Below are 12,604 nucleotides of genomic sequence, written 5' to 3' on the forward strand. Positions count from 1 at the left end.
TAATGATACCAAAATCAGCCAGATACAAATGGTATAGCCAAAGAGATTTTATTACAAGTTCATACATACTATATGCGAAAAGACTTTTTCCCCAACCTAATATGTTAGAGTCTCCACAGTTTATATACTGCACCAATCACAATCCAAATCTAATATAATCTATATCTATACTTCTATACTTAATATTATAAATGTGAAAGTAAGTTTGTATGTCTGTCGCACTTTCATGACCAAACCGCTGAACCGAATTTGATGAAATTTGGTGTGTAGCAAACTTCAAGGCTACTTTTTTGCCTAACATATAATATATTTATTTTTATGGAATAGGTTTGCGGACGAGCAAATGGGCCACCTGATGGTAAGTGGTCACCATCAACCATAGACAATGACGCTGTAAGAAATATTAACTATTCCTTACATCGTCAATGCGCCACCAACCTTGGAACTATGATGCTATGTCCCTTGTGCCTGTAGTTACACTGACTCACTCACCCTTGAAACCGGAACTCAACAATACTGCGTACTGTTGTTTAGCGGTAGAATATCTGATAAGTGGATGGTACCTACCCAGGCGGGCTTGCACAAAGCCCTACCACCAAGTAATAATAAATGGACACAGCAAATATATTTTAAATATATGTTTAGTTTAAAGCATTTAAATCTTTCTTTTTAATCAACCCTTGCAACCTCAACTAATGAGTAATTAATACCATCGCTTCACTACTCTCGTCCGCCATTTCGCGGCATTCCACAAAATGGCGCCCCGCGTCATCCATTAGTCTTAATTAATTTAATTAATTATTGCAAGGTGTCTCCATAATCGAATGACTTCTTGAGATATTATATTATGTTATGTTAATAACGTTTTATGACATATACTTAATATAGTTTTATTATTGAAGTCTGTTTCGTTTTTAATTATAAGTTTAAACTTTATTTTCTCAATTTTATGACGACGAACGCTCTTACGGTTTAATTGGTAATGAAACGATTAATTCTAGCCGGTTCAAATGAAAAATCTTTATTGTAAGCAAAGACATTTTGTTTAATAAAAATCTTGCTGAGTTTCTTTCAGAGCCTCCGGTTTTTAATGATCAATAAATAAGTATTATACTTCTATTTGCAATAAAGTTTTTAATTTTTTAGTTTTATTTTTTTACAATATACATTGAAAATAGTTTACATATCAAATTAAACAGCGCAGTTTTGAGCTTTATATTGTAATACCTTAGCTTCATTTTTACGTTTAGCAATGTTGCATAGGGTAAAGGAATATGATATTGTGCCATAAAATTATTTTAATTAAAAAAACAAATCCATTCCAAAATTTAGAATTCAAGTTAGATTCTACTAAAAACATCATATGAGAACACGTACGTAAGAATAATATTGTAACTATTTATTTAAGTAGATAGATGACCAAACGAAAAACAAAAAAAATACATTGGTAAAGAATGCATGTCATTCAATACAAGATTATACAGACGACAAAAAAGCGTGGAGCTAATACTAGCTGACTTCCAGGCAGGATTTTGAAATGTTGTAATAGAGTACAGATTTTAGAGCCGGACCTTCTCGGTAGAACCTACATTCCGAACCGGTGGTAGCTTCACTCAATATAGTTGTTAAATGACGATTCAAAAGTGCTTGTAAAAGCCTATTTGAATAAAGTATATTTTGATTTTGACTATAATTTCGTAACATATGTACATCGGATATAAATCATACCGCTTAGAAATTATTTTGTCCATCTGTTACAATAGGCTATTTAACAATGCGAAAAATAAAGTGTTAATTATTGTAATCAGTATGTATTATGAGTTTAAAAATAACTATTTCTCAACGAAAATTGAAAATAATACTTAATTTATTTAAAAATGCATTTTCAAAACGTTTGTCACGTGACACAAAACGCTCCTGATTAGCCGGACTTATTATCAAGTCACTTGCTTGTTAACATTGCTTGTCAATATGTACCACAGATTAAAATACAGGCAAGTTACGTCACCGACCCCCTTGCAGCGCCATATTGTCCAAGTAGCGTTTTCGCGCGCTATTTAAATATGGAATATTCAATGCGATATTTTTCGGCAAATACGTACTAGAACTGAATCAACTTTTACTGAGTTTCTTAACCTTTACTAAATAATATAAAATGGATTTTAAAAACCAGTCAAATAGCCTATTTGACACGCCTTTAATGAGAACGATTATAAGTACCTCGTCGCCCTTTTTATTACAATTAAAACAACTCTTTCGAATAATAACTAAATTCCGAACACTCAAATCAAATTGCCTTTTTTTCAAAGCGATTTATAGCTTTTGTTTTCCCGCCAACTTGAAAGGTGCATTAGCCGCCATTGTGCGCAGCCATCTTGTTTTGAAGTGGAATGCAAATGGCGGCTTAACTTGCGCTGGGAAAATAACGTTCAGTCACTGTGTTTATACTATTGGAGTTTTAAAAGGAGTTTCTAATCTTTAAATGTACTGTAACTAGTTATTTCACGTGGCTTCACTCGCTTCGAAATTAATCTGTTTTATAATGACAGAAGTACCTAGCTACCTACCTCTTCTTCTTCTTCCTAGTCGTTTCTTCGTTACTGTAAGTCGTGACCACCATGTCACTCAACTGTCCACCATCTTCCTCCAGTCTTTCCTGTTCTGTCCCATTCGTAGGCAAGCCTGGGCACAGGATTCTGTAGATACCTTTACTGTGTCTATCCACCTGGACCTCAAACTAATTCCATACGAAATTTCATCTAAAACGGTTCAGCGGTTTAATTGAATAGAGATGGTTTGGTACATATTCCATCACGCTGTTCCAATGCGAGTTGATAGATACACATGTGGCAGAATTTCGTTGAAATTAGACACATGCAGGTTTGTTCACGGTGTCTTCCTTCACCGCCCAGCACGAGATGAATTTTAAACACAAATTAAGCACATAAATATTCAGCGGTACTTGGCCGGGTTTGAACCCGAAATCATCGGTTAAGATGCATGCGTTCTAATCACTGGGAAATCTTATAATCACATAATCTGTAGTCGTCCTGAAAGAATAACGTTATATGTACATAAGTGTAATTGTGTTGTATTATATATAAAGATATATTATCCAAAGAACTGGTTTTAGAGAATATTGTATAAATATTAGCAACCCGCATGGAATAATTCAATAAATGATTTCTTTAAGCTATCTCCTGCCATTTTGTAAACTATACTAATACTGTAAATGTGAAAGTAACTCTGTCTGTGAAGTGAATAGATTGACTCGAGAGGAAGTTTTTTGTATATAACACATGGACAATATAGCAAAGAAACATCGATCATGTTAGAAGTTTCTAATGTGATGTCGTAACATCTTTTGTAGTACATTTATTATCAGTATTGTACCAGTGCGAAGCCAAAACTCAAAACTCAAAACTCAAATATCTTTATTCAACATAGAAGCATTACACTTTCTTATTGATGGTCAATTGAAACACTACCACCGGTTCGGAAAGAAAATACCCTGACCTGAGAAGAACCGGCGAAAGAAACTCAGCGGGTTTTTTTTTTTTGTTTGTCTTATGTAGCCGGGGCGGGTTGCTAGTTAATATAATATATGTGAAAGTAACTCTGTATGTCTGTAGCTCTTTCACGACCAAACGAATGAACCGTGTTTAATGAAATTCGGTACGAAGCAAATTCGAATTCCAAGCAAGGATATAGGCTACTTTCTTGCCTACCACATGACAATTTGGTGGTAGGGCTTTGTGCAAGCCCGTCTGGGTAGGTACCACCCACTGATCAGTTATTCTACCGCCAAATAACAGTACTCAGTGTTGTGTTCCGGTTTGAAGGGTGAGTCAGTGTAACTACAGGCACAAGGGACATAAGATCTTAGTTCCCAAGATTGGTGGCACATTGACGATGTAAGGAATAGTTAATATTTCTTACAGCTTCATTGTCTATGGGTGATGGTGACCACTTACAATCAAGTGGCCCATATGCACGTCCGCCAACCTATACCATAAAAAAAAACAATTAAACCCCTATAATGAGCGAGGCCGCGATTGACAGCTAGTTTATTTATATTTTTCTTCAACAAAACAATACAGAATAAAGTCATTCAAAATATCAAACGATTTTTTTTATCGACTCTCGCCCTACCCCCTGTGTTACCCTTCCGTAATGAGGCCCGTCTTAACCTATTTCTCCCTGAGGGATCATTGCGTAGCCTTAGGGCTTCAGAGCTACTATCTGCTGTCTGTCTGTGTGCCTAAGACACAAGTATCCTTAGGTACTAGCTTGAGATGTTTGAAGGCATGCAATTTTTTCGCCTCGCGCTAAAGATAGTATTACATATATAATATTTTCAAGAATTATTGTTAATAAATGTGCAATACTGATATTAAATATACAACAGAATTTGTTTACTTACGACATCACATTACAAACTTCTAAAATTATCAGTGTTTCTTTCCTATGTTGTCCATGTATTGTATACAAAAACCTTCCTCTCGAATGATTCTATCTATTAAAAAAACCGCATTAAAATCCGTTGCGTAGTTTTAAAGATTTAAGCATACATAGGGATATAGGAACAGAGAAAGCGACTTTGTTTTATTCTATGTAGTGATTATTGATCCTTATTCAGACGATTGTGTTAGTTATCTTGTACATTTAATCTAGATTAAAATTGTCAATTACAATACATCATTCGAACGAACACTTTAACAGATATCCAACAACAACAGTCTGTGAATTCCCACTGCTGGGCTAAAGGCCTCCTCTCCCTTTGAGGAGAAGGTTTGGAACATATTCCACCACGCTGTTCCAATGCGAGAATTTCAATGAAATTAGACACATGCAGGTTTCCTCACGACGATTTCCTTCACCACCGAGCACGAGATGAATTATAATTAAAAAAAAAACACAAATTAAGCACATATATAAAGTGGTGCTTGCCTGGGTTTGAACCCGAAATCATTGGGTTATCTTAGCCATTTTTATTAGTACAGTTATTAAATACGGGATATTTACCATGTTTTTTTTATTTCTGTATGGTCGAGCTCGATATTTCGACATTATCTACGAATGTCTTGTTCACGAAACAAAAATAAAAAAACATGGTAATTATTCCGTATTAAAAAATGTAACAAATTTCATTAAATTCAGTTCAGCGGTTTGGTCGTGATAAAGCTACAAACAGACAGACAGAGTTACTTTCACATTTATAATACTGATATTAATATAAACATACCCTCTAAACTATTACGCTGAATCAATTGAAATAAACATATCTACTCTATCCCTCGCGGGAGTCATGGCCCACAGTGTGCCACCCAATTCGAGAATACAATAAATAATTCAGCCGATACGGATAGCTTGTAATTTTGACTACCCTTTCACAACAGACGCAATATGGATGTGCCATTTGCTTTTAAAATAAATAAATATAAACATGTGACAACATCACATACATCACATACCAATGTAAGTAGCTAAAGCACTTGTGTTGTGGAAAATCAGAAGTAACGATACCACAAACACCTAGACCCATAGAATGATAATCTACATCGACTCGGCCGGACGAACCCGGGACCTCGGGAAGCGTACCCATGAAAACCGGTGTACACACCCGACCACGGAGGTCGTCAAGCTGTTTGGACGATTATAAAACCATACGACCATAACGTCTATTTGATGTAATGTAGAAAATAATAAATATATTTATACGATGCACATTGATAACAGTATTCATGATCCCTACTTTAATATCTTTCTTATCTTTGACTACATACCTCACATAAGAAATAAAATTCGATCACATAACTTTCAGCCTCTATAACGTCTAATAAGTCCCGTATTAGTGTTATAGTAGTTTTCATACGAGGTCTTAAACGCCCCGTAATGTGACAAGACGTATCCATTTCAGATCAACGTCGGTACGGTTCATTAAATTTTAACGCGCTATACGATAGCTTGCCAAGTTGCCGCTACGTAGTTCAATGTTGTTCTTTGTTATAAATTACACTCAAATATATTACAACATATATTTCTCTGATTAAACTATCATATATTTAACGTTGATAAATGAATTAAAGTCCGTTTTTATTATAAAATTCCGCAGACATTTTTAACTTTGCCGTTTCGTAAATTCATATCGTTTATAAAAAATACATTGGTAAAAATGGCATATTATTCGATATAAAATTTTATAGATGATAAAAAAGCGTGGAGTTAATACATGTTGACTTCCAAGCAGCATATTAACTAACTTGACTTAGTATTTTTAAATGTTGAAAAAGAGTAAATATTGAGTTTCTTGCCGGATCTTTTTGGTAGAATCTACTTTCCTAACCGGTGGTAGCTTCACTTAATTGTAAAATGACGATTCAAAAGTGCTTGTAAAAACCTAATTGAATAAAGTTTATTTTTATTTGATTTGATTTGAAATCATAGTATAAAACGAAGTCGCTAACCGCTGTCTGTGTGTATGCTTAGATCTTTGAAATTACGCAACGGATTTTAATGCGGTTTTTTTTAATAAATAGAGTGATTCGAGAGGAAGGTTTTTGTATATAATACATGGACAATATAGTAAAGAAACAAGAAAATAACTAGTACATTTAGAATCAGCATTGCATCCATGCAAAGCCGGGGCGGGTCGCTAGTCTATATATATAAAATAACGTGTCTTGACTGACTGACTCATCAACGGCAAGAGTAAACTATTTAACTTAAAAAATCTTTTATTGCGTAGACACCCACTAAGGGAGGAATTTTGGAAATTCTAACCCTAAGGGGATTAAATAGGGTTTGAAATTTCAGGTCATAAAATTTACATGCGAGTAATAGCCGCAGGTAATTATAGAAATAGCTAGTTTAAAATAGAACAATTCCACAAGCTGTAACCAAAACCAATCAATCTTTAAAATGGGGCCAAATTTACATGCATCTTCTAAAAATATGAAAATGTCCTTATGTTTATTGGTGGTGTAATTTTACAGGGATCTAAGTCGTAACGAGCTGACAGCGATCAGCAAGCGCACGTTCCGAGGGCTGACCGCTCTGAAGAGTCTCCATCTGGATGGAAACCAGCTGAAGTGCATCGACGAAAAGGCACTGGAACACTTGAAGAGCTTGGAAGTGCTGTGAGTAATCCCTATTACATATACATAACAGTTTTGCAGAACAACAGCAGCCTCTAAATTTCCCACTGCTGGGCAAAGGCATTTCCAATTTGAAAAAGGTCCGGAACATATTCCATCACGCTCTTCCAATGCCGGTTGGTGGAATACACATGTGGCAAAATTTCTGTGAAGTTAGACACATGCAGGTTTCCTCACGATGTTTTCCTTCACCGCCGATCACTAGACGTGTAATACACGCGTTCTGTTTCATCTCAGCTAATCATCAAATCAATATATTTCCTTATAATCGTAATATATACACATATGTTTCTTCTGTAATTTAACGTTCTATATATACCCTAAAACGCGATAGTCCACTTGAAGACGTGAATTATATCCGATGATTCAGAGTTCAAACCCGCGCAAAGCACCAATGAATCGATGTGCTTAATTTCTATTCATAATTCATCTTATCCTCAAGGAAAACATCCTGAGAAAACTTACTTGGTGGATAAGAATTTGCCACGCATTAGAGCATTGAGTAATTCTCGCAATCTCCTCTTTAAAAGGAAGAGAACTGCCCAGCAGTGGAATTTTCCAAAGCTCTATTTTCGAAGATGACCAAGAGTTACCAAGTATACGATGAAAATTTGATTCCAGGACACTGAATAACAATAACCTTACCTACCTATCATTGGAAGCTGCGTCAGTCGCACGTCTGCACACGTTGCGACTGACAGACAATCCTATTGTGTGCGACTGTCGCGTCGCTCGTCTGTCTGCGTCGGTACGCGCCGCTGGTATACTTGGGGTTGGAGCCAGGTAAGGACGATATGACTAGTTAAACTATACTGTCTCTATTGAACCTTAAAAATTTGGCGTATGAGTTAACTTGGACAAGAGTAAGACTTCCATATATCATAGTATACTATATATGTATATCTGTCTACAAGGATATATCTAGTATAGAGTGATCTTTTTCATCAGTCCATCTCATCATAAATATTATATTAATTATAATCTAGCTATGCCCGCGACCTTGTACGCGTTTGAATTTAACAAAAAAAAATGTTATAATAGCCTAAGTTACTCCTTATTATATCACGTATCTGCCAGTGAGAGTCCCATCAAAATCGGTCCAGCCGTTCCAGAGATTAGCCGGAACAAACAGACAGATAGAAAAAATTGTAAAAATGTTATTTTGATATATGTACCGCATATACATACATATGCATTGAGTAAAAATGGGCCATTTTAATATTACAAACAGACACTCCAATTTTATTATATGTATATGTGAAAGTAACTCTTCCTGTAACGTTTTAAAGGATAAACCACTGAATCGATTTTGATAATATTTGTTAAGACTATATATTATTCATTTTTGTCAGAATCTGAATTTCAATCGAGCAAATCCACGGTTTCAACGATGCATAATAGATGTTTAACTATAATTCCAGATGTCAGGCACCAGCTACCCTCAGGGGCGCACTACTCACGGAGTTGGAAGCTCATGAACTTACTTGTAACGGTATTATTCATACTTCATACTAACTAACATTGTATACTACTAGACTACTATAGATAGCTGTCTCAATCCTATAGATACCTATCTCACTATCTGCGAGCTATCTTTATTACTTGGTGGAAAGCTTTTGTGCATGCTCATCTAAGTAGGTACCCACTCATCCGCTATTCTACAGATAACTAAATTGTTGTGTTCCGGTTTGAAGGCTGAGCCAGTGTAACTACAGGCACAAGAGATATTAGTTCCCGAGGTTGGTGGCGTAATGATGTAAGGAATGGTTAATGTTTCATACAGCGCCATTATCTACGGGTGGTGACCACTTACCATCATGTAGCTCATTTGCTCCACCAATCTATGTAATGACGTATGACGAATGATGTATCTATGTAATGAAAAAATCATTTAGTTTGTTATCTCACTCACACTACATACATAATAAACACGAGCATCACACATACTAATAAGGAGGGGAGGGGAGTGTCATGATTGAATGAATCTGTAGTCTAAACTAATATTATATATGGGAAAATCTGTCTGTTATCACTTCACATCTCGACTGCTGAAAATATTTCGATGAAATTTGTTTTAGATAAAGTTTGAGTCCACAATTGAACCGCAGCCCAGTATTATTACTACAATATCGCCCTATTCTAGTCCCTTAAGTAACCTTCGGTTACTAGAGTCAGATATTGTTATTGTAAGATATTGTCATAATAACACTATTAAAGAAGAATTTATAAAATATTAAGACTATTTTAATTAATAAATTAATCTTATTTTTCATTATTAGGTAGCCAGTAAGTAACTTAGAAAGAAAAACGCCTAGAGTTAGGCTCGGGTTCCATCACAGGACACTCTAAGAACAGCATTATAAATCTATTTATTTGAAAAGAGTAACTATGTGAGTGTGTGTGAGAGTGTGAGTGAGCCAGTTTTGAATTTTTTCTTTCTTCCCAAGGTCCGACCACATCAATAATAGCGGAATGTTCGGCGGAACCACGCTGCCCACCGCCGTGTCGCTGTTCCCCAGACGGCACCGTCGACTGCCGGGAGAAACTGCTGACAGAACTACCGTCTACCATACCTCATAGGGCTACCGAAATGTGAGTACCACATCTACCACCTAGATATCAAATTAAAGTATCTAATCAGACCACACCACCTGCCTTTGAAGCTCTAAAGCTAACTCCACATCGTTCTACCAATGTTCCAATGCAGGTTGATGATGTACCTAGTTTCCTCGTGATGTCTTCCACCATCCACCACGAATCACAAAATTCAGCGGCTATTGGGTTTGAACCTGCTATAATCAGCTCATAATTGTTGCTGCTTGTTTATCTCTGCCATTAGGTCATGATTGCTACCTGGAATATAATGTACAACGTAGACTTATTTTAAATACTGTTCTTCTTTACATAGTTTAAAACAAAGTCGCTTTTTCTATCCCTATGTCTCTTTGTACGCTCAAATCTTTAAAAATTAATTTTTGTTTTTAAAGGTTTGTGTATATAATACATGAACAATATAGTAAAGAAACACTGATCATTTTAGAAGTTGGCAATGTGATTTTGTAAATAAACAAATTCTGTAGTATATTTAGTATCAGTGATCATCAGTTTCCATCAGGTGAGCCTTCTGCTCGTTGTCACCTTTGTCATAAAAAAAAAATAAAAAATTACTTCCCAAGATTGATAGGGCATTGGTAAAGAATGTAACATCGAAATCGGTCAAAAATTTCCTGTAAATTATAAATTATACCATAATATAATTGATAAAGAATTATTATTGTTTCTTACAGCTTCAATAACTATGATTGTGATTAAATACCATCTAATGGTTCATTCAATATACCCATTCTCTATGTAATACAATACTCAATTCACATATATTTTAATCTTCAAATTAAATCTAGTATTGAATTAATGTTTCAACATTGTTATGTTTTAATAACAATGAAAGCGTATATTACAGTTCATAACCGTTCAAGGAAGTAGGAAAAGTCACTAGTGAGGTCGTTAATTTACTTTAATGAGTAGTTCGAAACGTGTTTACACACAAACGCAAATACACACACATTGCAAAAGTATTGTATATGTCACCGTAACCGTAAGATTGTAACCTGTCGAAATATTGTTAACTGTGAAATATGAATGCAATTAAACGAACGATTGTGTATTACCGTAGAACTGGTGCATGTCGTGCGCTGATTGGTTGAACGTTATGTGTCCCCCGCCACCCTGGAATCCGCCATATTATTTCACCGTCAAATTGAAACACCTAAACTATAATCTATACTAAAATACAAACAATTTCGATAGTTCATAATAATTCGTTTAGGTTAGGTTAGAATTTATAATTTAACTGAAATTTACTTCGATAGAATGTAAACTACCGAACAATAACGGTGAAATGTGATTGGTCGCTCTTACAATAAGACCGGCCAATCAGGAGCTTTCGACAGTTGACAATTTGACGCGGGACAGATTGTAATCTAACACTTTAACTTCGATAGATTACAATATAGTGAAAAATAATGCGTTTAATTGCAATTATATTTCACCGTTCATCAGATTGTAATCTAACGAATTTTTAAATCTTACGGTGACATATGCAATGTGTTACTTGATGCAGCAGATTCGGACGTTCTAAATTCAAAATCCAAGTCGACAAAAAGTTATTAAAAAAATTAACAGGAAAATCCTTACTCCCGAGACTAGGAGAGTTGAAAGGTGTGCATTATTTATAGAGTGCTGTGTAGTTGACTATTATCCATTGAGATTAGTCGCGACGCATTAGACATCTATCTAAACAAAACATATAAATTATCAATTCTATTTAATTCTTAGTTTAATGGATTTTAGTTGTGACAGGGCACAGATTATTTCGTTAATGTCACGTAGGATGGAGAAGACACGAATTAGATTGATCGCTACGGTTGAGATATTAAACTCAATTAAATTTTAAAGCCAAGTATAGTAGTCATTTCCTTGTTAATCCTTAACCTAGGACAACACAAATATTAAGAGTTAATAATAGGGTAAATTAAAAATAGTTGTTAGTATTCTAAACTATATACATATATAATAAAGTATAATACTAACATAAATAATCAAAAACAATAATTAATTAAAGTGACAGCGCTTTTGACGTTTCAGTCTCTTATTTTATAATCTGTGTGAATAAGTTTAAAAAATTGTTGATGAGTAAAGTCTCCTAATACAGATTATTAAGTTGTTATTGTATAACTTGTTTTTATTACTCTAGTCGCCTAGAACAGAACGAGATCACGGAGGTGGGAGCGGGCGCTTTCTCATCTGTCAAGCGAGTGGCGCGAATTGATCTGTCAAATAACAAAATTGTCAAACTGGCAGCTGACGCGTTCAATGGCTTGACACATTTGACGTCTCTGTAAGTGTTGCAAGTTTAAAAAATATATATGTATATCCAATTATATTCTGACACATTCAAAATTCAAAATTTAAACATTCAAATATTTGTAAAATTCGAATAATAAACCAAAATTATTTATTACAGAGTGCTTTATGGGAACAAAATAAAGGACTTACCTTCGGGTATATTTCATGGATTAACTTCTTTGCAACTATTGTAAGTATTTTTTAATTTTTTAATAAAGCAATTTTTATAATTTTACCAGCCATTTTTTATCTACAAACTTTTGTTTTATTTTTACAGATTGTTGAACTCCAACGAAATCAGCTGTGTTCGTAAAGATACCTTCAGGGATCTACAGAGTCTGAAATTATTGTAAGTGACACTTTAAATACATTTCCTGCTATAATAAAAATAAGGCCATAAGCTCATATCTAAATTTTGAAGTTTCCTTCCGTTTGTTAACTCTCAATCATACTGTCATCGTTCAGAGGCTCGACAAATATTCAAGACTGAAGAAAGATCTGACATAGGCTACACATGTTTTACGAAACAAAAGATTTTTCTA

The 12,604-nt window shown here is 34.8% G+C and overlaps 1 protein-coding gene across 1 annotated transcript in view; it reads left to right on the forward strand.

Annotated features, from left to right (window-relative positions):
* The window catches only part of LOC124541518 (protein slit), a 152,163-nt gene that overhangs the window by 103,518 nt on the left and 36,041 nt on the right, over positions 1 to 12,604 (forward strand). Inside the window, exons 6-12 of the mRNA XM_047119434.1 lie at positions 6,996 to 7,139; positions 7,779 to 7,940; positions 8,579 to 8,649; positions 9,605 to 9,749; positions 11,911 to 12,054; positions 12,181 to 12,252; positions 12,340 to 12,411. Of these exons, the coding sequence (XP_046975390.1) occupies positions 6,996 to 7,139; positions 7,779 to 7,940; positions 8,579 to 8,649; positions 9,605 to 9,749; positions 11,911 to 12,054; positions 12,181 to 12,252; positions 12,340 to 12,411 (810 nt within the window). The remainder of the gene's footprint in view (positions 1 to 6,995; positions 7,140 to 7,778; positions 7,941 to 8,578; positions 8,650 to 9,604; positions 9,750 to 11,910; positions 12,055 to 12,180; positions 12,253 to 12,339; positions 12,412 to 12,604) is intronic.

Source organism: Vanessa cardui, chromosome 28 (assembly GCF_905220365.1).
Source record: "Vanessa cardui chromosome 28, ilVanCard2.1, whole genome shotgun sequence".
In the NCBI taxonomy this organism is placed as follows: Eukaryota; Metazoa; Arthropoda; class Insecta; order Lepidoptera; family Nymphalidae; genus Vanessa; species Vanessa cardui.